This window comes from Panulirus ornatus, chromosome 50, assembly GCF_036320965.1.
Source record: "Panulirus ornatus isolate Po-2019 chromosome 50, ASM3632096v1, whole genome shotgun sequence".
Lineage (NCBI taxonomy): Eukaryota > Metazoa > Arthropoda > Malacostraca > Decapoda > Palinuridae > Panulirus > Panulirus ornatus.
This window is the reverse complement of record NC_092273.1, coordinates 4,485,195-4,511,331: the sequence shown is the minus strand read 5'-3', so window position 1 is coordinate 4,511,331 and position 26,137 is coordinate 4,485,195. Positions and strand designations below refer to the sequence as shown.

Below are 26,137 nucleotides of genomic sequence, written 5' to 3'. Positions count from 1 at the left end.
AAAATTAATATACATGCTGAGGTACTTACGTGGTGCCTTAGGCTTCCTCCTTTTAACTCTTTCTGTTTTCTTCACCATTCTTGTTTTCGGTACCATTCTCTTCTCTGGAACCTTAACTTCCTTTTTAACACGAACATTAATTTTCTTTGGTTCACTATCTCTAACATAATTGGCAGGAACAAATCCTTCTTCACCATTGGCTTTTCTTACATTCCACCAATCGTTATTTGTTTTGTTGATAAGAAACATTGTCTGCAATGCAATACAGGATATATATTTAAAAAAAAATTGAGAGCATAAGAGGATATGTTATTTTTTAATAAAAGGATGATATTAGAACATAACCAAAACTTCCCCCTGCAAGTTCCAAACCACATAAAAGAGAGAAACTGCTCAGAGAAAATCACTCACCATCAACAGAAATTGACAGAAAACATATTAGGTGGTAAGGAGAAACAACTGAATGGTCTGTAAAGCTTGAATATGGGGGTTCTCGTTTTGGAGAATTATACATGACAGCTAGATAGTCTATGTTGGTAAATGAGGCCTTTTTTGCCTGTTCCTTGAAATTTGCTAATGCAGGATATAGCAAACAAGAAAAATCACGAAATAATCTGCCACCCTCCCAAGCCAGTGAAAAAAAATGAAGAACCATCCTCCCAAACCACTGGGAAGAAATTTACAACCTCCCTATCAACCCAGTTTTAAAATACACTACTAGATATACACACATCAAAAACAACTCTCTCAAGGAATGTTTAAGATACGCTCTCTTGTCTGTATTCTGGGTAGCACTCATTGCTACATTACAAGCACATATTCAAAACACTACAGACACCTTGAATAAAAGATGCAACTTCCATACTCTATAGATAATGAATTCAAAAACTGTACCACAATCACCTCCCACAAACATACACACATCACCACCAAACTTCTTGACCTGTGGTCCTACTTGGTGGACATGGCCTGCTTCCTGAGCACATAAAGAGTCACACAGAAGGGGTTTCTGTGGCTAGAATGTTTATATCGATATGAACACACACACACACACAAACATGCATAATGTCTAGTGCTTGAAAAAATATAGCTTTCATTACTATCTATCTATATGGAAAGAAAAAAGTAATGAGGGAGTGTAAGGCAGACAATTCAAAGTGAATGAATTCTGGAGTGGTAGAGTGGGAAACAATACTTGAAGGTGGAAAAAATGGAAGATGTGGAGTTAAGAATGAAAGTGTATGATAGTATAATCAAAGGGATGCATGTAAGGACAAAGATCAGTGGTGACTTGCTATGGTCATCCCCTTGATGTGACTTCCTAAAGGGAATGGGCATCAGAGATATAACCATCATTACATTTAAACCAATTAAACACTGAAATCTTTATACCTCTCCTTTGACCATCTGCATGCCCTGACCCTGGAACTGATATCTGGCAATGACAGTTGGTAATTCCCGTTGTTCAGTAACATACACCTCTTCTGTTTTGTCGACAATTTCTTCTACCATTATCTCCTGTGGAACCATTTTCACCTCATCCACCCACTCATACTCTTCCTCTTCTCCTGGTATATTCTGCTGCTGTTGTGGTGTTATCTAAGAAAAGAAGAAAGTTATTAATTTCTATTACAACCAAAAACATGATACATATCAATTCACAACAAAATTATGAATTCAAGAAGATGCAATATACTCTATGATAATTATTTATCAAAATTTCTTTCGGCAAAAAAAATTTTTCTCCAAGATTACTATCAAAACATCCTAAAAAGTTTTTGAAGATTTTGACCAGAGGACCTTAATGTCCTGTTATAAGTTCCTTATTGCTTCTAATAGCTTTCCACCTACACCATATATTTGTAGCACCTTCCACGAAGCATCTCTATCAACACTATCTTCTGTTTCTCCAAGTAACTCTCACACACATTCTTCAAAAAAGACACCTAATCTAAACATCCTTTACCACTCCTGAAACCACACTGTTCATCCCCAGTCTGATGCTCAGTGCTTTCAACTACTCTCTTAATCATCACTCATCGTACAGCTTAACTGGAACACTAAACAAACTAATATCTCTGTAATTCACACAATCACCTTTTATTCTTACCTTTACACAATGGCAGTATACAAGCATTCGGCCAATCTTCAGGCACTTCACCATAATCCATACATACACTGAAAATCCTAATTAACCAATCAACAACACAGTCTCCCCATTTCTGAAGAAATTCATCAGCAATACCATTCACTTCAGCATCTAACATTTCATCTTACTAAACCACTTGCCATGACTCTCACTTCACATACTTTCCCAACCCAAACACCTTATACATGCCATCATATCATAAGACACATTCAACAGCCCTTCAAAGTACTTACTCCATCTCCTCTTCAACTCATCACTACTTGTTATTACTTCCCCATTTGCTCCATTCACTGATGGTCCCATATGCTCTCTTGTTTATCTAACACCATTAAACTCCTTCCAAAACATCTTATTCTCCCTAAAGTTTGCTGACACTCACTCACCGTAGTGCTTATTTCCCCTTTTTTTTCAGCTTCTGCACCTTCCTCTTGGCCTCCTGCCACCTTCTCCTGTACATTTCCCAATCAGTCATACTACTTTCCTTTAAGTAACATCCACACACCCCTCTATTTGCTTTCGCTAGCAACCTCACTATGTTATCCCACCACACACTATCATTTCTTACCTTTCCACCTAATATATGCCACACACTTCTCTCATGTGCCAACACTGCTTCCCTAAATATCTCCCATTCCTCTTCTACTCCCCTAGTTCATTTACTCTCACCTTTTGTCATTGCCCACTCAATCTCTCCTGACACACATCTTTTTTCCAAGCTCACTTACTTTCACAATCTTCTTCTCACCTCTTTTATGAAAACCTCTACAAATCTTTCCATCAACTCAACCCTATATATTAAGAAATCCCACCAGCTAGTCTTCTAAGCACATTCATATCTAAGATTCTCTCTTTCACATACCTATCAATTAGTATGTAATCAAGTAATCCCACTATCCATCTTTCCAACTTACCCACATAAACCTAAGTATGTACCTCTTTTTCAACCAGTTATTCTCAATCACCAGTCCTTTTCCAGCACACAACTCCACAAGCTGTTCACTATCTCCATTCATCTTACTAAGTATTCCAAGCACCCTAATTATACCCTCAACTGCCACATTACTCACTTATATCTGGTTCCTAGCGTCAAACTGCTGACTCACTTACTCAGCTGATCCCAAAACACTTGCCTCTCTTCATCTCCCTTCCTGTGCTCAGGTACAGAGGAACTACTGATTATCCATTTCTTGCAATCCATTTTCAATATCATTTTTACCTACATCAGTCAGGAGCTCACTTCCTAATGCTTTTTCACACATTCTCAACTCCTGCTTCAGAAGTAGTGCTACCCTGTCTTTAGCTCACACCCTCTCACTTACCCATGATTTTAACCTCAAGATATTCCTAAACTAAATTTCCTCCTTACCCTTGAGCCTTATTTCACTCAAAGGTAGAACATCCAGGTTCTTTTCCTTAAACATACTACCTAGATCTCCTTTCTTCTCATTTTTGTTAAATCCACTCAACCCAGCCTAAGCCTTTGAGGAACTGTGCACTTCTCACTTGGCTCCTTCTTATGCTCCATCTTTAGATACCGAAATACAAGAAGGGGATGGTTTCCATTCCCTTGCTACTGCCCTATCCCCACTGATAGTGACTGAACATCCTACCAGTCTTCCCTCTCAACACATTTACATGCCTATCACTTAGTATGTAATCCAATAATGCCAACTTACCATCTTTCTTACTCACCCATGAATGCTTATATACATGTTTTAAACTAGGTCAATAGATGTGAGGACCAAGCATTAGTAGTGGATGCTTTGATTTCAAGGCTTTGGCCACCATTTCTTTTTTTCACCAAACCATTTACTCTGACTTTCTCATTTACATTCTTCTACATCCAAAACATCCAACATGTGCCATCCTATCATCAGACACATTCATTAGGCCTTCAAAATTCCCATGGTCTCTCCTCCTTACTTCATCTCTGCCTGTTAGTACTTCTCTATCTGCTCCCTTCACTTATGCTCCCTTTACTTATTTTTCCAATACTTTTAACCTTCTTCTGAAACTTTTCCTTTCTCTTCCAGAAGTTTGCTGATATATGTCATGTGTGCTGTATGTGATGTGATATGATCGAATGTTGTTGAGTGGGAGTGACTGGCCATTCAAGGTCAGGAAGGTGTAAGATGGATTCATGTGCATTTTTTTCCTCAAATAACCACCTTTCCCACCTTAATTACATAGCATTAGGAACAAAAAAGCAAAGTGCTCTTATTTCCATACATTTGTTAAAATATTAAGATTATCTAAAATTCATCTTGAGTCTCTTTAATCTATTTACATTACACTCATGTAGTTCTGCTTCACTGTTATAATTTTTCTAAAAAGTAAGGCATTTTCAGTCTGTACAAAATTGATTCTAATATTTCATTTAATAAATATAAAAACTTACATTTAGGGCAGATATTCCTGACTTAATGAGCTTCTGTCCTTGGGTATTAACTGCCTTTATATCCCCTTCATATGCTTTTATTTCTCCCTCTAGCCGAGTATGAAGCTGCAGTAGGGCAAGACCACTTGGTTCATCCTCACCATAATCCTTTGACTGGCACAGAGGCAGTTTTTCCTTGATCCATGATTCAGCCTCATTAGCATCACCATTAAACTATGAAGTAAGAAAAAACCATTAGCTATGAAATCTTTTTGTCATTTACTTTATCCAGCTTATAAGAAAGTCTCTGAAAAAGTATGGAAAAAATTTTAAAATAATTTTATGTAGTTATGTCATACCACAGTTCACTGACTTTTAAATATATGAATTCTTACATATTACAGTCAACATTCACATTAATGCAATGGGTCAACTGGGAACATAAGAACCCAAACGCCTGGAGTGAAAATTTTAAAAATTTTGAAAAAAATTATGAAAAATAAATCAATACATAAAAAAAGTTTGTTGAGTATTCCTGGTAAATTATATGGGAGGGTATTGATTGAGAGGGTGAAGGCATGTACAGAGCATCAGATTGGGGAAGAGCAGTGTGGTTTCAGAAGTGGTAGAGGATGTGTAGATCAGGTGTTTGCTTTGAAGAATGTATGTGAGAAATACTTAGAAAAGCAAATGGATTTGTATGTAGCATTTATGGATCTGGAGAAGGCATATGATAGAGTTGATAGAGATGCTCTGTGGAAGGTATTAAGAATATATGGTGTGGGAGGCAAGTTGTTAGAAGCAGTGAAAAGTTTTTATCGAGGTTGTAAGGCATGTGTACGTGTAGGAAGAGAGGAAAGTGATTGGTTCTCAGTGAATGTAGGTTTGCGGCAGGGGTGTGTGATGTCTCCATGGTTGTTTAATTTGTTTATGGATGGGGTTGTTAGGGAGGTGAATGCAAGAGTTTTGGAAAGAGGGGCAAGTATGAAGTCTGTTGTGGATGAGAGAGCTTGGGAAATGAGTCAGTTGTTGTTCGCTGATGATACAGCGCTGGTGGCTGATTCATGTGAGAAACTGCAGAAGCTGGTGACTGAGTTTGGTAAAGTGTGTGAAAGAAGAAAGTTAAGAGTAAATGTGAATAAGAGCACGGTTATTAGGTACAGTAGGGTTGAGGGTCAAGTCAATTGGGAGGTAAGTTTGAATGGAGAAAAACTGGAGGAAGTAAAGTGTTTCAGATATCTGGGAGTGGATCTGGCAGCGGATGGAACCATGGAAGCGGAAGTGGATCATAGGGTGGGGGAGGGGGCGAAAATCCTGGGAGCGTTGAAGAATGTGTGGAAGTCGAGAACATTATCTCGGAAAGCAAAATTGGGTATGTTTGAAGGAATAGTGGTTCCAACAATTTTGTATGGTTGCGAGGCGTGGGCTATGGATAGAGTTGTGCGCAGGAGGGTGGATGTGCTGGAAATGAGATGTTTGAGGACAATGTGTGGTGTGAGGTGGTTTGATCGAGTAAGTAACGTAAGGGTAAGAGAGATGTGTGGAAATAAAAAGAGCGTGGTTGAGAGAGCAGAAGAGGGTGTTTTGAAATGGTTTGGGCACATGGAGAGAATGAGTGAGGAAAGATTGACCAAGAGGATATATGTGTCGGAGGTGGAGGGAACGAGGAGAAGTGGGAGACCAAATTGGAGGTGGAAAGATGGAGTGAAAAAGATTTTGTGTGATCGGGGCCTGAACATGCAGGAGGGTGAAAGGAGGGGCAAGGAATAGAGTGAATTGGATCAATGTGGTATACCGGGGTTGATGTGCTGTCAGTGGATTGAATCAGGGCATGTGAAGCGTCTGGGGTAAACCATGGAAAGCTGTGTAGGTATGTATATTTGCGTGTGTGGACGTGTATGTATATACATGTGTATGGGGGTGGGTTGGGCCATTTCTTTCGTCTGTTTCCTTGCGCTATCTCGCAAACGCGGGAGACAGCGACAAAGCAAAAAAATAAAAAATAAAAAATAAAAAGAAAATAAATAAAAAATAAAAAAAAATCAATAAGTAATATCATGATATTCTATAAAATGATATCAAATATATAATAAATTCTAACATCTTCAGTCCAGCATTCCAAACTCTAGTAACTGCCATAATTTGGTGCTCAAGTTCAAACATTGCCCAGGAATCTGCACATTATCACAGCCCACTGTTTGCTCTGTTTTGAATTTCTAAATATAGCTACTTACATGAAACAAAATACACTGCAAGTACAGTAATGATAACACTCTCAAGAAGCCCCTTGCCCAATGCTCCAAAGCCTTAGCTGAGCTACTGTGATCCTCCCAGTACTTCCATATCAGCTCCTATGAAAGCTGAAATGCTGGATGTGCCTCCTACCCATTTTGTGGGTATCAGTCTCATCACAGAAAGGTGCCACTTATATTTACTCTTGTTCCACTGGACCAGAGGCCATCCCCAGCACTTCAGCTCTTAAGTAATCACCTACAGTTATATTCCATCTATCTATTTAGGGAAGCAGTGATGGCTTGTGCAAAAGATGCTTGTGGCATGAGAAGCGTGGGAGGTAGGCAGATTAGAACGGGTAGTGAGTGGTGGGATGAAGTAAGATTATCAGTGAAAGAGAAGAGAGAGGCATTTGGACAAGTTTTGCAGGGAATAGTGCAAATGACTGGGAGATATATAAAAGAAAGAGGCAGGAGGTCAAAAGAAAGGTGCAAGAGGTGAAAAAGAGGACAAATGAGAGTTGGGGTGAGAGAGTATCATTAAAATTTAGGGAGAATAAAATAATGTTTTGGAACGAGGTAAATAAAGTGCGTAAGACAAGAGAACAAATGGGAACATCGGTGAAGGGGGCTAATAAGGAGGTAATAACAAGTAGTGGTGATGTGAAAAGAAGATGGAGTGAGAATTTTGAAGGTTTGTTGAATATGTTCAATGATAGAGTGGCAGACATAGGATGTTTTGGTCGAGGTGGTGCGCGAAGTGAGAGGGTCAGGGAGAATGATTTGGTAAAAGAGAGGAGGTTGTGAAAGCTTTTGCGGAAGATGAATGCCAGCAAGGCAGCAGGTTTGGATGGTATGGCAGTGGAATTCATTAAAAAAAGGGGGTGACAGTGTTGTTGACTGGTTGGTGAGGATATTCAATGTATGTATGGCTCATGGTGAAGTGCCTGAGGATTGGCGGAATGCATGCATAGTGCCATCGTACAAAGGCAAAGGGGATAAGAGTGAGTGCTCAAATTACAGAGGTACAAGTTTGTTGAGTATTCCTGGTTAATTATATGGGAGGGTATTGAATGAGAGGATAAAGGCATGTACAAAGCATCAGACTGGGGAAGATCAGTGTGGTTTCAGAAGTGGTAGAGGATGTGTGGATCAGGTGTTTGCTTTGAAGAATGTATGAGAGAAATACTTAGAAAACCAAATGGATTTGTATGTAGCATATATGGCTTTGGAGAAGGCATATGACAGAGTTGATAGAGATGCTCTGTGGAAGGTATTAAGAATATATGGTGAGGGAGGCAAGTTGCTAGAAGCAGTGAAAAGTTTTTATCAAGGATGTAAGGCATGTGTATGAGTAGGAAGCAGGAAAGTGATTGCTTCCCAGTGAAAGTCAGTTTGTGGCAGGGGTGCATGATGTCTCCATAGTTGTTTAATTTGTTTATGGATGGGGTTGTTAGGAAGGTGAATGCAAGAGTTTTGGAGAGAGGGGCAAGTATGCAGTCCATTCTGGATGAGAGGGCTTGGGAAGTGAGTCAGTTGTTGTTCGCTGATGATACAGCACTGGTGGCTGATTTGGGTGAGAAACTGCAAAAGTTGGTGACTGAGTTTGGTAAAGTGTGTGAAAGAAAGCTGAGAGTAAATGAGAATAAGAGCAAGGTTATTAGGTACAGTAGGGTTGAGGGTCAAGTCAATTGGGAGGTAAGTTTGAATGGAGAAAAACTGGAGGAAGTGCAGTATTTTAGATATCTGGGAGTGGATTTGGCAGTGGATGGAACCATGGAAGCGGAAGTGAATCATAGGGTGGGGGAGGGGGCGAAAGTTCTGGGAGCGTTGAAGAATGTGTGGAAGTCGAGAACATTATCTTGGAAAGCAAAAATGGGTATGTTTGAAGGAATAGTGGTTCCAACAATGTTATATGGTTACGAGGCAAGGGCTATAGATAGAGTTGTGCGGAAGAGGATGGATGTGCTGGAAATGAGATGTTGGAGGACAATATGTGATGTGAGGTGGTTTGATCGAGTAAGTAATGAAAGGGTGAGATGTGTGGTAAGAAAAAATGTGTGGTTGAGAGAGCAAAAGAGGGTGTTTTAAAATGGTTTGGTCACATGGAGAGAATGAGTGAGGAAAGATTGACAAAGAGGATATATGTGTCAGAGGTGGAGGGAACAAAGAGAAGTAGGAGACCAAATTGGAGGTGGAAAGATGGAGTGAAAAAGATTTTGAGTGATCAGGACCTGAACATGCAGGAGGGTGAAAGGCATGCAAGGAATAGAGTGAATTGGAACGATGTGGTATACCGGGATCGATGTGCTGTCAATGGATTGAACCAGGGCATGTGAAGCATCTGGGGAAAACCATGGAAAGTTCTGTGGGGCCTGGATGTGGAAAGGGAGCCGTGGTTTCAGTGTATTATACATCATGTTGTCCTTCCCTAGCGCTACCTCGCCCACATGCGGGGGGAGGGGGATGTCATTTCATGTGTGAAAGGGTGGCGATGGGAATGAATAAGGGCAGACAGTATGAATTATGTACATGAGTATATATGTATATGTCTGTGTGCGTGTATATGTATGTATACGCTGAGATGTATAGGTATGTATATGTGTGTGTGTGTGTGGACGTGTATGTATATACATGTGTATGTGGGTGGGTTGGGCCATTCTTTTGTCTGTTTCCTTGCACTACCTTGCTAACGCGGGAGGCAGCGACAATGTATAATAAAAATAAATAAAGATAGAAAAAAATATGCTCAGAATATGTAAGTGTTTGTACATCCTTGTGTGCACCTACTGCTTGCCTGTGTGTGTGTTTTATATCTATCACAAATATTTTCAGCTCAAACCTCAAACAGTAAACTTTTAAAAATACAGAATTCTATTAGCAAAGGCTGCAGATCATTTAGCCCTGACACCCATGGAAATCTTTCCTGGGCTAAAGTCAAGCAGTCTACTTTATGGTCATCCCATTTCTTTTTAAATCTATGCATACCTGTAAAATCTGTTGTTCTGAATTTCATTTTACTTCATGACTATTTCACTTACATAAGACTAACATGAAGAATTCTTCAACAAACATTTCAAGCATTTTCTAGCAATACTAATGGATCCTTAATGATTTTAGCATACAATATAATTGGTGACCAAAAGTTCAGAGAAGATTCCACAGGTGCTTCCCTGACATGAACCTGAAAACTAATATCATATTAAGAGCATTTACCAAGCAAGCCTCTGCAGCACCTTCCAAGTGTTTTCTCTTCTCACTGGCATACTGCTCCAATCGTCTCCACTTATCCTTCAGAGCAGCAATGCGTTCACCAATAGCCTTAGCATCTGGATGGCCAGCCTTGAATAGTGCCTCTCCAGATCTCATGATTTCCTCTGACTTGGGACGTCGGGCCCGCATCTCATCTTCTAAAGCCTGGGAAAGGGAAATTCATTACTGATGCAATTAAGATAATGAGTGGAAACAGATGAAGAATGGCCCATCCACTCATATACACACATATATATATATATACATGAATGCCCATACATGCACATATACATACATATACATACTAACATAAACATACACATATATACACGTACATATTCATACTTGCTTGCCTTCATCCATTCCTGTCGCTACCCCCCAACCTACAGGAAGCAGCATCGTTACTGCCCCCCAAGTGAAGTAGCACCACGAAAACAGACAAAAAGGCCACATTCGTATACACTCCAGCTGTCTCCAGCTGTCACGTGTAATGCACTGAAACCACAGCTCCCTATTCACATCCAGGCCCCACAGACCTTTCCATGGTTTATCTCAGATGCTTCAGATGCACTGGTTCAATTCATAGACAGCACGTCGACCCCAGTATACCACATCGTTCCAATTCACTCTATTCCTGGAACGCCTCTCACCCTCCTGTATGTTCAGGCCCTGATTGCTCAAAATCTTTTTCATGCTATCCTTCCTCCTCCAATCTCATCTCCTGCTTCTCCTTTTTCCCTCCATCTCAGACACATATATCCTCTTTGTCAATCTTTCCTCACTCATTCTCTCCATATGTCCAAACCAATTCAGCACACACTCTTCTGCTCTCTCAACCACACTCGTCTTATTTCCACACATCTCTGTTACCCTATAATTACTTAATCAAACCACCTCACACCACATATTGTCCTCAAACATTTCATTTCCATCACATTAACCCTCCTCTGTACAACCCTATCTATAACCCATTTCAGATCACTTAAGGTTTTACACTTATATGACATTCTGGCAAAAGAAAAAAAAAGTAATGAAGCAAACAAAACCATGGTAAGCCACAATGCTGATGTATAATGCTTAACTACGGCAAAGCAAGCTAGATGAAAAAAAAAATTTCTTATCACCATTATACCACTTATTCCAGTAAATTAAATATATTTCTTCAGTGAGAATATCTATCCTTTTTTTCTCTATGTATATCACTGCCAAAGTCAGAGATTCTGAAAAAATGAGCATCTCATCTCCGAGATATGAAATTAACCTGAAATTACCAACTGGCCCCTTCTCATCATTAACCTTCATATGAGGCAGGTTAATTCCACAGACTAACCCCTAGAAACATAAATGGAAAATCAGTGATGTTAACCACCTTTCCATAATACACATCCTATGATGTTTTTGTCTAAGGCCCAAGCCTTGCATTCATACAGCACCAGAGGGCTTCCATATCAAACATCCATATCTTTGCCCTTAATTACAGTAACCTTTCTATGCACACATTCCTTAATCACCCACAACAAGCCTGTCCGCCCACCCTATAGCTCTCTTCTGCTCCCATTATATTATCATCTTTAAGTCCAAACTATATGTACTTACTAACATGAATAACAGAAAAATCCATAATAGAAATAGCCATGACTTAAAAACCTACAAGAATCTGAGTCACCTATGGCTTCACACATCAATATCATGCAAATTATGGTAAAATAATAATGTCTATTTCTGTCAAGTAAAGATAACTACTGCCATCCTCAACTATTCAGTGGTTCTAGTAACAAACATTATATACATTTTTCACTTCATAAGATGCAAGTATTCAAGAAATCTTACCCAGCCACATCTAATATCCTCCCAGCTAACTCACCCAAAAAGATAGTGCAAGTTCATCTCAACACAAAAAGGTGCAAAATCTCCAAAACTGCACAAACAAGCAAAGTTACAGGACTTTACCTTAAGGGATGCAGATTCCTGGTGCCGAAGGTAGGTTTGTATTAGTGCGAGAGGCACCAGGGTTAGCAAGGTCAAGTAGAAGGAACTATTAGTGATAAATTGAACACTACTTTCCCCAAATTTATGAAATTCACCTTTACTCACATGCATACTCAGGTAAAAAGTAAGCATGAAAGGAGTTCAAAGCAAATGCACTGCTACAGGTTTCTTAAAACAATAACTGAACTACATAGTATACAGAAGACTGGACATTAATAATGCTTTACTGTGTGCATCACCAATGCACAAAAGTACCATCAATCACCAATACAATTTCTCAAAATACCATACCTAGTATATACAAAAAATATGTGCAGTACTTCATAATTATTCTGCATTACGTTTTCAGTACTGTACATCAATATACCTATCTTGAAACAACATTATGCTATTCTTAAATTCAATTCCAAAATCCATCAGCAAAAGTAACTCAAAAGTAGAGCATTCAAAAGAAGAACTTTCATACAAACTTTTCTCATGCAGCTAAGTACTTGACATTCAAGGATGTGCGATAAAGATCAATAAAGTAATCTACTGTACTACCTAACTGAGTGTGTGATCAAATCCTTACTTATTCGTAGTTTTATCTATCAATCTACATCTCTGATGCCGGTTCCCATAGGGAACTCCCATTAAGGAAATAATCACAGCAAAAGTCTCTCCATGTATCCCTGTTCTTGCATGCCTCTCTCACATAATTCATAATCATAATGTTAATGGTTTTAGTAACAACAGAATGAGTAAACTAATAAAGGTTAGGTCTAAGAATATAATGGCATGCTGACATTCTCCTGCACTAACTAGATTTACATCACAATTCTAAATATGCTGTTAAATATTGCCAAAGAAGAGAAATTGTAGGTCACTTTGTCTACTTTTAAAATCATTTCTGGTAATTATTCCTTCAGTTTTTGTGGTCAGACCTAATGCTTATTCATTTACATTCATGAAAGTAACTGGGCCAAGGACTGAGTCCACCGGTTACACAAGAATTCACTTTTCAGTATTCAATAAAAGAATATTTTCTGTTAGCCTTCTTTTCTCCAGTTGCTAATTTTGATACTAACACCAGAAAAGACTATCTCATACAAGAATCCTTCACATGAAATTTTACTCAAGGCTTTTCCAGTCTAGTATAATCTATCAGATGTTACTTTTTATTTCAGTTTATGTTTCACTGAAAATCTGTAGTAATCACAATACAATTTTTTCTTTTCCTTCTTTCTTTCATAACTGTATGCTGCTCTCTACATAATAAGTGCCAGGAACACGGAAAAAAGGCCTCATTTGCTCACATCCTTTCTCTAACTGTCATCTGTAATGCACAAAACCACAGCCTCCTACCCACAACGAGACCCCATAGACCTTTCAATGGTTTCCCCAGGCTGCTGCATATGCCTTGGCTCAATCCACTTACACCATATTTGGCCCCTGTATACCACATTACTCCAATTCACAATATCCTGCGAACTTCTTTCATCTTCATGCATGTTCAAACCCCAAGTACTCAAAATCTTTTTCACTCCAATTCAGTCTCCCCTTCTCCATGTCCCCCTCCACTTATGACACATATATCTTCTTCACTGCTCTGTTGCTCCATTATCAACACTACTATAAATGACAGCAAGATAAAGGATGTGTACAAATGAGGCTGTTGTTCAGCTCTTCCTAGTGTTATCTTGCTGCAACAGAAAATAACAATCAAGAAAAAATGTATTATTCTTTTTATCATACTCGCTTGTAGTTTCCTGCAGTGAGTGCTGGGCTCAAACGAAAAACAGCCTAATTTGCTCACATCCACACTCTAGCTGTAATGTTTAGTACAACAAAAAAACAAAGAACCCCTATCCAAAGCCAAGCCCCACAGACTTTTCCTGTCTTCCTCTGACCACTTCTTATGTCCTTTACCTATATCCCATATTTTCTCAAGAGAACATTGTTATACTGTGTGTTGACATCAGTCTCCTTAAAAACATCATTCCAACCTACTATTGCAAACAGATCACTCATCTCCTTGCATTTAATCTTATCATGCTACTCAATTCATAATCTATTCTATTGCAATTACATATCTCCACATAAGTTGTAGCTGCTTTTGTAATATCAAAAATCTGTTACATTTACTTCTATATCTGTGAGGAATGCTATAATATGTATAAAAAGAAGAGAAATCCTTCCAGGCATTAATATGTAACAGTCCAATAACTATTTCATCTTCAAAATTGCTGAAAACTGGATATGTACAAACAGAGTTTGTTGCAAGAGGTTATGGTCTGGCTAAAAGCTGTGTATTCTTACAGTCCTAAGCACATACATTTATAAGTGGATATTGCAACTTATAAGTTTTACTGACAGGATTCGTATAAGAAAATGTGCATGGCAAAAACACTCACTCAGCTTACAACTTAAAGGTCACTGGAGAAAGTGGTGAGGACTGATGCACAATATACATCCACCTCAATGGGAAATCGAGATTAAGCTTTTTCTGACACCAGTAGGAAGTTGCTGAAAAGGCTATGAGCAAAGAATTGAACAGAAAAGAAATCAAGCAAAACTCATTATACTACAAGTCCAAACTAAATTCAAGTAAGGGACAAGCACACATGAAGTGTAATGAATCTCACTGCTTCAAAACTTTCTGATTCATGTCTGATGACTGCTCCTACGGCAAGAGAAACTATATTTTCATATAAATGCAATTATTTTCTCTGACAAAGAAAAAGAGTACCAAATTTACCATAATTAATTTCTACATATACTTTGGAGGGATTTTCCAAAATTCGAGACATACAAATGATAAAACAGCTCTCATTTATCTACATCGCTTTACTTTTATGTACACTCTAGCATTCAAAGGAGGGCAGCAAAAGTATCAATAAAAGAAGTTCATGAACCATGACTAATTCAATGTAAATTCGAAAAGTCTACTCATTATTATGACTAGTAAATCCAACATATCATATTAAATGCATAATTCAAACCTTCATACCTTATGTTTTTGCTGGAGAGAAAGTACAGCTCTAATATCTTTTGCTGTTACCCCTGCTTGACAAATCCTCTGCTTCTCAATGACCCAAGCTTCCTCTTCTTCCATATCAACTTCAAACTGGAACAGATCTCGGGCTTCTTCCAGCTTCAAGCGTCGTTCTGCTGCCTTCTTTAAAAGTGCTTGGTGTCCTTGATTAAGCTCTTGTAGTCTTTTTTGAAGTAGTGGGGCATCTTTATGTAAGGAGTTAATTGAGGCCTCACCCTGCTTGTTCAATCGCTTAATTGTCTCGCCCATTGAATGTACCTGAGACTCCATTAAGGAATGCTTTTGGAGCAGATCCTCTACTGCAAGCAAGTGTCGACCAACATCCTCAGAACAAAAGTTTGCCTTGGAAAAAATATTAATTCATATAATCGGCTGTAGATTTTTGGATGACAATCTAAACATGATAGCAATGCTATAGTGGAACAAGATCACTGCGACATTATTAAAACATATTACTGATATTGGACTGATTCAAGCATAAAACATCAATCAAGAAAATTCTGAGTTAAAAAAGGCAATCAACTCACTTCCAATTCTTTAATGGATGCTGTAATGGTGTCCACTTCCCTCATAACAGCAACTAGAATACAGCAGTTTTGAAGATGAAGTTTGTGTTTGTTTAGAAGATCCAAGAGCTCAGTCCACATTTTTAAGATATCTTTTTCTTTCTTACGAATAGCTACTTTCCCATGATAATTTTCAACATCTAATTCATCAGCCATCTTCGTTAAATCTTCAAACCTCTCTTGCTGTTGAATGGTAAACATACTTAGATCATCAAAAGACATCAGATCTATCTCTCAGTTTGTCTCCCTCTCTCTCTCTCTATCAAATTTTTCTCTTTATATGTATGCCATTTCCCATGTTAGAAAGGTGGCACCAGGAACACGCAAAGAAATGACCTCATTCACACAAATTCAATCTCTGGCTGTCAAGTACAAAGCACTGTTTCAGAAAGGCCTGTCCAGCTCTGTCATCCATACTTCACTTACTACCACATCCCTTTCTTATACTGTCATTCTTTACATGATCAACTCTCCTAATAAAACTTTCTGTATTCAGGCATTTCATTTGCAACACATCCAACCTCTTCTATTCTTTTGCATCTATGGCCCATGACTCTCATCCATACAACACCACAGGAACAACTACACCCTCAAATATACCCATCTTTGCCCTAAAAAAAAAAATAACCTCTCCTCCAATACATTCCTCAATAAACCAGGACCTTAGCCCACTTTCCTATCCAGACCCATTTCAGTCTCCACTGCTACATCCACTCCAAAGTACTCGACTTCCTTCAGGTCCTTTCCATTCAGACTTACTCTGAAACTATCATGTTTTATCTCCATGCTGGATCTTCCGAACTTACTTTTGTTCACATTCATTCAACTTTCTCCTTTAACACACACTCCTAAATCGACCACCAGTTTCTGGAGTATATTTCATATGTGTGCCATTAGGGCTGTCATCTGCAAGCAGCAACTCCCATGTACCCCTACCCTAATATTCCATTGGCTTACCTTCACTCTAAGAACCTTGTATTTACTCTTTCTCACCTTCTTGTTTATAAACAGATGAAACACCACAGTGACAACACACATCTTCAATGATGTCCCCCCTTTACAGAAAACCCCTCATCCTCCTCCCTTTTAACTTATACATTTGTCTTGCTCTAATATATAATTTGAGAGAGGGAGAGAGAAATATATTTACAGAACTTTATTTTCAGTAGCAATCACAATGCTCTATCCAACCATGATCATTGTTAATGGCACACATACTTTAATACATTCCATTTACACACACAACCACTTTTAAAACTTTATCAGTGATCTGCATCTGAAAAAGATCCCTAGCTTCTGTAATAATCCCACAAGGCTGACTTTCAAGCATGCTATATCATGCAAAATTCTGTAATTCAAATTTAATATAAAATGTACAATATTCTAATTATCTAAAACCAAAATTTTGTACACTGGACAACCCATAACGCTCCATGTACCCATTTTTAAAAGGAAAATGACAGTGCTTTTGAAGTCTGGCAAGAGCATAATTTCTCAAAAAATTACAAAACAACATACTCGAGCTAGGATATCAGCACTAATGGCCTCGTGTTTTTTTATTGTAGCTTCCACTTGTGCTAAGTTGCTACCATAGCGTGGATCACTCAGCACCTGAATCATTTCCTCTAGATACCCCTTACGAAGAACACTCTGGAGAAAAATGGGGAAAAAAATTAATGATGAAAACAGAGAAAATGATTTCACATAGCAGGGTTGGTAAACCTATGACAATATTTTGCTATAATAAAGTTGTTCTCTACAAACAGAACATTCTTTTCATATATGAGCAAAACTACGTTTCAATAACTGCCTAATGTGGATTTACAGTGATAAGCCAAAAAATAAACAAAATACATTGTATCAATCAAAATCTCTTTTTCATGTTTCTTGCAATCAGGACTATAGTCTTTGCTCATCCACCAAACTGCTGGCTGAATGAATAATTTCACAGGAATAAGAGTTTTGGAAAGAGGGGCAAGTATGAAGTCTGTTGGGGATGAGAGAGCTTGGGAAGTGAGTCAGTTGTTGTTCGATGATGATACAGTGCTGGTGGCTGATTCTTGTGAGAAACTGCAGAAGCTGGTGACTGAGTTTGGTAAAGTGTGTGAAAGAGGAAAGTTAAGAGTAAATATGAATAAGTAGGGTTGAGGGTCAAGTCAATTGGGAGGTAAGTTTGAATGGAGAAAAACTGGAGGAAGTAAAGTGTTTTAGATATCTGGGAGTGGATCTGGCAGCGGATGGAACCATGGAAGCGGAAGTGGATCATAGGGTGGGGGAGGGGGCGAAAATCCTGGGAGCCTTGAAGAATGTGTGGAAGTCGAGAACATTACCTCGGAAAGCAAAAATGGGTATGTTTGAAGGAATAGTGGTTCCAACAATGTTGTATGGTTGCGAGGCGTGGGCTATGGATAGAGTTGTGCGCAGGAGGATGGATGTGCTGGAAATGAGATGTTTGAGGACAATGTGTGGTGTGAGGTGGTTTGATCGAGTAAGTAACGTAAGGGTAAGAGAGATGTGTGGAAATAAAAAGAGCATGGTTGAGAGAGCAGAAGAGGGTGTTTTGAAATGGTTTGGGCACATGGAGAGAATGAGTGAGGAAAGATTGACCAAGAGGATATATGTGTCGGAGGTGGAGGGAACGAGGAGAAGTGGGAGACCAAATTGGAGGTGGAAAGATGGAGTGAAAAAGATTTTGTGTGATCGGGGCCTGAACATGCAGGAGGGTGAAAGGAGGGCAAGGAATAGAGTGAATTGGATCAATGTGGTATACCGGGGTTGACGTGCTGTCAGTGGATTGAATCAGGGCATGTGAAGCGTCTGGGGTAAACCATGGAAAGCTGTGTAGGTATGTATATTTGCGTGCGTGGACGTATGTATATACATGTGTATGGGGGTGCATTGGGCCATTTCTTTCGTCTGTTTCCTTGCGCTACCTCGCAAACGCGGGAGACAGCGGGGGGGAAAAAAAAAAAAAAGAGTGTGACAACACATATGAAAATATTCTGTTTGATAATTACAAATATAGATGAACCAGCTGGAAAAACTGGGGATTTATGATCACACCAGACATTTTCATAGAAAAAAAATCTTCATCTTTACTAAAAAGAAGTGATTTTTAGTAGCAAGAGGTTAACACCGAGATATCAGAAAAAACATTAACAATACTAAAAGGTCTTTACCCATACAAGGTTCATGGTCCTGATGAAATATCACCATCTTTGATGCAAATATGTGCAAATACATCAGACCAAACTCTTGAAATACAGTTCAAGATGTAGCTGGTGAAAGGCAAAATACTAAGAGTGGAAATGGGTTATGTTTGACATGCACCAAAAACCTTGGGTGTTACTGCCTGGTGTCCATTCACATCCAGGAATTCCTAATCAGACTGATAAAATTTCACTAAATCAATTTCAATTAAAAATAACCAGATGAATTTTGATAATTCACAATTAAAAATGGTGTCTAAAAGAAAAATTCTTGAACAGCATTGAAAAAATAGGAAAATAATGATACTTAAAGAAATATCAACCTACTACACAAGAAAAACATTCACCATATATTCATTCTTATGGGACACTTCAATAAATGTACATTAATTACATTGCTGCACCTTTTTATCAAACTTATAGGCAAGTTGTTCAAGTCTCTCCTGCCTCAGTAGTTCATCCCTCAGGGCCACTTCCCGGCGATGCTCAGCCTTTTCCAAGTTGTTCCATTCACGCTCAATGTCATGGATCAATTGCCCATCTTTAGGTATGTATGCAGGCTGATTTAGCGCTTTAAGGCTAGCATTAATTGAGAAGAAGAGAGCTTCTATTTCACTTCTTTCTTTGTATCTGAAAAATAATTAACAGTCTAATATCTTATTTGCAATTCCCTAACCAAAAATGAATGCAACTATCAATTTTATCTACCTATATAGTAATAAAGGAGACTTGTCCCTCTCCACCTAAGTAATCAATCACTTATAAGGTTTTTTAAAAACTCTTCCAGTTTCTTTCTAAGAAAACTACACAAAAGAAAACTATCTGACCTTCACAATACTCCAATGACTTTTAGATATGAGAGGTAAGAAGTCAAATGCACCAGTGCCAAACACACCTTTCAATCCAGAAGATACACAGTAAGATATTATTGTACAGTAAAACATACTGCAATTCTCCAATCAACCCAATACTATGTCTTCTCTAGACATATCTTCAAAATAATCCATAAAGCCTTTCAAAAATACAACATTATATATATACTGAGGGGACATGGCATGTGTGCAAAGGGAAAAAGAGGAAGACAAGTGGTTCCAAGAAGGATTGCGGCAGGGGGGGATATGCTGTCATTACAACTGACCACTTTAACAATAATTATCCTAGGGCATGTGAAGCGTCTGGGGTAAACCATGGAAAGTTCTGTGGGGCCTGGATGTGGAAAGGGAGCTGTGGTTTCCGTGCATTATTACATGACAGCTAGAGACTGAGTGTGAACGAATGGGGCCTTTGTTGTCTTTTCCTAGCGCTACCTCGCACACATGAGGGGGGAGGGGGTTGTTATTCCATGTGTGGCGAGGTGGCGATGGGGATAAATAAAGGCAGACAGTATGAATTATGTACATGTGTATATATGTATATGTATGTGTGTATATATATGTGTACATTGAGATGTATAGGTATGTATATCTGTGTGTGTGGACGTGTATGTATATACATGTGTATGTGGGTGGGTTGGGCCGTTTTTTCGTCTGTTTCCTTACGCTACCTCGCTAACGTGGGAGACAGCGACAAAGCAAAATAAATAAAATAAATATATCCTTAATCCTATGTGAAATCCTTGTTTTATACATTCTCTTTCTCAAGTGCTGATGTATCTTGTCTTGTGCACTCTGTATTACTGTGACCACTTTAACAATTAACACCCATACTGGGTGGTTGCGACAATCTTTTGACTATGTTCATGAACCTTACTGAGCATGAGCTGATATACTGTTGTACCATAAAAATGATGTAACATTGTATCAGTTTTTGTCCAATAACTTTATCTAATCAATTGTTTATGGATAGAGTGGCAAGGAAGGTGAATGCAAAGGTTTTGGACTGCAGAGCAGGTCTGTAGTCTGTCTAGGAAGCAAGGGCCTAGTAGGCAAGTCTGCTGTTGCTTACTGATGACATAATGCTGGTGGCAGATTTACGTGAGAAACTGCAGATGTTGCTCAGTTTTGGAGTGTATGTGAAAGGAGGAAGTTGAGAGTAAACGCAAATAAAAACAAGGGTATTGGGTTCAGCAGATGAGAGATCGAATGATTGGAGTATGGATTTGAATGGAGAGAACCTGGAGGAAGTAGCTGGCAGGCAGTCACTGGCCAGGGAGGTATATTACAAGTGTCAGCATGCTGTCAATGGACTGGACCAGGTTGTGTAGAAAAAAAAAAAAGCTTACATATGTCCCTCTTCTGAAACCAGGCATTTCCAATCACCAGTCCATTTTTGGCACACAAGGGTTCACAACTTTTATTCAGAACACTAGTTAACTCACACCCACCAATTGTACCCTTAATTGCCATATCATCCACTCTTACTTTCCAATCACCATTCATTTACACACAAACCCTTGCATCAAAATTACTGAAACACTCACTCACCAGCTCCCAAAACACTTGCCTCTCCCTCAGGCTTCTCATTTCTGCATGCATAAGCATAAACAATCACACACCTCTTATATTCCATTTTAATTTTCACTCATCAGTTAGAGGCTCACTTCCTTACACTATTTCACACATCCCCATAAATCCTCCTTCAGCAGAAGTGTCACCCTTTCATTAGCTCTCGACTTTACCCCTAAGATATTCCCAAACTATTTTTCACCCTTACCCATGAACTTTGTTCTGCTCATGGCAAGAACATCCAAGTTCCTTTCCTCAAACATGTAACCTCTCTCTCCCTTCTTATCCAGGTTACATACACGCATATCCACAAACTCAAACGCAAGCCTTCAAGAAGGGTGAGCATTCCTCGATTTGGCTTTTGTTCTAACTTCTAGAACTTTTAGTAAAAGGAAGCAAGGGTTTCCAACCCCCCCACCTTACCATGTTCAGTATTCTTTCATGCCTATCCCCAGGGACACTTCATACCTGTTCACCATTCTCCCATGTTAGCATGGTCACACCAGGAACAGACTACAAATGGCTTCACTCTCAAATCCACTCTCTAGCTGTCAAGCACACTAGAGCAAAACCAAAGCCCTCTATCCCCAACCTGGCCCTACATATACATAGGTATTACCAGACCCCAACCTACATAAGGTTACATTATTAGTGAAAAGTCATCAACAGCGAGGCAGTAATGTCATCAGTGTTAAAAAGGAATCTAGTCTCATAAGAGAACTTTTCACTCCAATGAGTCCATCATTTCCCCTCTTTTAACTGAAGCCCAACTTTGAAGCTGCAGGTGCCCCAGAGAAGGGCAGCTGGTGTCGCATAATCAAAATCAAATTACAGTATATTCTTTTTAAAAATAATAACTATCTTAATTTACAACAAAAAAGTCATTAACAAATGTTCTACTAACTTAGGTGGTTTTTCCTCTGTTCTATATTTCTTGAAATGAAGTAATAATTTTTGAATCCCATCTAGAGAGTTGGGAAACTTTCGGCTGTCAAGCTCAATGATTTTTTTTATGATCCACTCAAGGAGAGTCGTGGTGATCCTCTCGTATTTAGATTTGCAGTCATCTACATCTTTCATCTGATGCATTATCTGCAAAAAACATGTTTGTCAAAAGTTTACAAGACATGCTACAAATTTAAAAGCAGTTACTAAGAGTTAAATTTAGGGTTTATTCACTCAAAACACAAAAAATAAAATTCTATAATGACTTCATTTCTTACACAGCTGAAGTCAGCACAGGGAAAATCAAAGTAAAACCATTTACCAAACAAATTAGTTTATCTATAAAAATCTCTTTTATAAAACTACAATATACAAAAACCCTCTGTATATAAAAACACCTCAGGACCACTTGAAGGTATTTCTGCTTCTTGCAAACTGCACAACAATCAGAAGCACGAAAATGACGGACTCCTTTGGATCATGAATTTTCTTGATGAAACAGTACTTACTTTCATTCAGTGACAACAATACAGCATTGGTGATGATGACTTTTCACTTATGGTGTAACAACAAGCAGGCAGAGTTCGTGTGTGAAAGAAGAAAGTTGAGAGAAATGTGAATAAGAGCAACGTTATTAGGTTCAGTAGGGGTGAGGGACAAGTTAATTGGGATGTAAGTTTGAATGGAGAAAAATTGAGGAAGTGAAGTGTTTTAGATATCTGGTAGTGGACTTAGCAGTGGTTGGAATCATGGAAATGAGTCAAAGGGTGGGGTAGGGGTCGGAGGAGAGAATAGGGGCGTACAGAGGATGGTGGATCTGTTGGAAATGAAATGTTTAGGGAGAATATGTGGTGTGAGGGGTTTCATCGCCATTTCCCACTTCAATGAGGTATGCCAGGAAACAGACGAAGAATGCCCCATCCACTCATATACATACATATATACTCAAACACCCATACACACACATATATCAACAAATACATACATATACAGATACACAGACATTACATATATACACATGTACATATTCATACTTGCTTGCCTTAATCCATTCCCAGCATCACCTCACCCCACAAAAAACAGTATCATTACCCCCTGCTTCAGCAAGGTAGTGCCAGGAAAACATACAAAAAAGTCCACATTCATTCACACTCAGTCTCTAGCTGTCATGTGTAATGCACCAAAACCAAAGCTCCCTATCCACATCCAGGCCCTACAGACAATTCCATGGTTTATCCCGAAAGCTTCACATACCCTGGTTCAGTCCATTGACAGCACGTTGACCCCGGTATAAAACATCGTTCCAATTCACTCTACTCCTTGCATGCCTCTCACTCTCTGGTATGTCCAGGGCCCGACCACTCAAAATCTTTTTCACGCCATCCTTCCACCTCCAATTCGATCTCCCACTTCTCCCTGTTCCCTCAACCTGACATATATCCTCTTTGTCAACCTTTACTCACTCATTCTCTCCGTATGTCCAAACCATTTCATCACATCTTCTGCTCTCCCAACCACACTCTTTTTATTACCACAGATCTCTCTTTCTCTTTCAATACTTTCTTGATCAAACCACCTCACACCACATATTGTCCTCAAACATTTCATTTCTAACATATCTTTCATACTCGTCTACACTTTCCCACACAAGCAAAGTAGCACCAGGAACAGACGAAGGAAGGCTGCATTTGCTCACATCAATTCTCTAGATGTCATATGAAATGCACATATAGAGCATGCGTTGCTGGCCTCTGCCATTTTGTGGTTACACCAACAGTAAAAACTCATCTTTGGCAAGGCTGTATCATCATCAGCTGCTAAAAAACAATAGTCTCATAAAGAAACTTTTTGCTCCAAAGGAGTCTGTCTTCTCCATACTCCTGATTGTAACAAAACCTCAATGCTGCAGGAACTCCAAAAAAGAGGTCCTAAGGTTATCATAAATAATAACAAAAAATAGTAATAATAATAGTCATAAAAACAAAACAAAAAAACAAGGAAATGAAACACGATAAGTCCACAAGTGCACTTTCCTGTAATGATCACATTGTCAGGAGAGACAAGAATGAGATAGATGTCAAATATTCAGTTGATATACAAGGAAGAGATGTAGCTAAAGCACCACTGGTAAACAAGCATTATCGGAAGGTGGAGTTCGGATCTGGCATCATGCCTGTCATAAAATCTTATAACAGGCATGATGCCAGACCTGAACACCACCACACAGTAACACTTGTTTACCAATTGTGATTTAGCTTGTCTCTTCCTTGTATATCAACTGACTGTTTTATGTCTCCTATCTCATTCTTGTATCTCCCCTGACAATGTGATCACTACATGAAAGTGCACTTGGGAACCTACTGTGTTTCATTTTCCTCATGGTTATATATATATATATATATATATATATATATATATATATATATATATATATATATATATATATATGTTTACTTACATTAGCGATTCTCTTTGACCCTTTCAACTCATTCTTCATGCGAGCAAAGGTGTGATAGTAAGAGGCAACATAGGTTATGATAGATTTTTCATCTGGCTTGCTGGTGTCCACATCTGAGATATAAACAGAGTATCACTAATCATAACAATGGTATTCTACATATTATCATATAGATTCAGATATACAGCATTTCATTACAATATCCCATGAAAAAGTATGATGCAACTATACCTTCAGCATCAAGAATCCTGGCGATGCCCAACTCATTTTGCGCTACCTCGAAGGCATTGTTGAGATTATATATGTGATTCTTTTGGATGAGGGAGTTGTAGTCAATTATATCTGGCCGATGAGCATGAATGAGGGCATTAAAACCCAAGCCATCCCTCCATGATCCTGATAAACAAAACAAAACTTTCAGAAAAAAATTATCAACAAGCCTCAAGCTTAGTGAAAACTTATGCCTGAATACCTAAGGGTGTTTCAAACTGCAGCCAATATCTTATTCTCAAGCATTTCATTTCCAACACATTCCTCCTCCATACTTGCTTATCTAGAGCCCATACCTCTCAACCATGCATCACTGTTGGGACTACTTCGATGTACTCATGACCTTAATTCCCTAAACCTCCCTAAGGCTCACTTCAGCTCCCACTGTTTTGCTGCCATATCCATTCCCACGTGCCTACAACATCCCAATTCCTCTATGTTCTTTCCAGTCAAACTTACGCTCTACATGACTTGTCTCTTTTAACTGCTAAACCTAATAACCTTGCTTTTATTCACATTTACTTTCAACTACCTCCCTTAATATACTCTCCCAAACTCAGAAACCAATTTCTGCAGTTTTCCACTTGAATCTATCACCAGTGCTGACTCATCTCCCAGGCCCCCTCCCCCAATCCTCTCTCCAAGACCCTTGTATTCACCTCCCTAGCCATCCTATCCATGAACAAATTAAGTAGCTGTATAGATATCACACATCCTTGCTGCAAACCTGCCACCTTGAATCACTCAACCTCCTGTCTTCCTACTCGTACATGTCTTACTCTCTTCAAGAACTAAGTAACTGGCCACTGTAAGGGCTGCCTTGATAGAGCACCCCTGCCTCTGATAGATATAAATCTCATTAAAAAAAAAAGCTCTAAAAGATCTAGTGCTAAGTATCTTCTGAACAACAGCAAAGGGAAAGAACCACAGTCTGTCATTTATGCTCTTGCTGTGGTACAGACTGCTTAAGTCTTTTGCATGGAAATTCTTCAATGAGCTCTGGTAATCATATAAGCTTTCAGTAAGGGCATGATTCATGGAGGAATGTTAGAGAAGAACTGCCAACTGATCAAACCGGCAAGGATCAGGGGAGATGTTGTTCAGTCTAAAAAACAGGAAAACTCCCTTCCATTATGGCAATGTAACTACTCTTTAGAGGGTCCAAGTTAGATTCAACATTCTCATAAACAAAATCATAGCTCTGAAAAGGGCT

General features: G+C 38.8%; 1 protein-coding gene across 20 annotated transcripts in view; it reads right to left on the bottom strand.

Annotated features, from left to right (window-relative positions):
* kst (spectrin beta chain, non-erythrocytic 5 kst) overlaps positions 1–26,137 on the bottom strand; it is a 281,464-nt gene that overhangs the window by 109,372 nt on the left and 145,955 nt on the right. For all 20 annotated transcript variants that reach the window (XR_011716398.1, XM_071691174.1, XM_071691185.1 and 17 more), the window contains exons 6-16: positions 24,886–25,050; positions 24,655–24,767; positions 22,156–22,343; positions 19,212–19,437; positions 17,117–17,248; positions 15,560–15,781; positions 14,988–15,374; positions 9,974–10,174; positions 4,548–4,760; positions 1,393–1,599; positions 30–252 (exon numbers count right to left, since the gene is read on the bottom strand). Coding sequence is in view for 19 of the 20 variants with exons in the window: in XM_071691174.1 (XP_071547275.1) it covers positions 30–252; positions 1,393–1,599; positions 4,548–4,760; positions 9,974–10,174; positions 14,988–15,374; positions 15,560–15,781; positions 17,117–17,248; positions 19,212–19,437; positions 22,156–22,343; positions 24,655–24,767; positions 24,886–25,050 (2,277 nt within the window). In the remaining variant the exon portion in view is untranslated. The remainder of the gene's footprint in view (positions 1–29; positions 253–1,392; positions 1,600–4,547; positions 4,761–9,973; positions 10,175–14,987; positions 15,375–15,559; positions 15,782–17,116; positions 17,249–19,211; positions 19,438–22,155; positions 22,344–24,654; positions 24,768–24,885; positions 25,051–26,137) is intronic.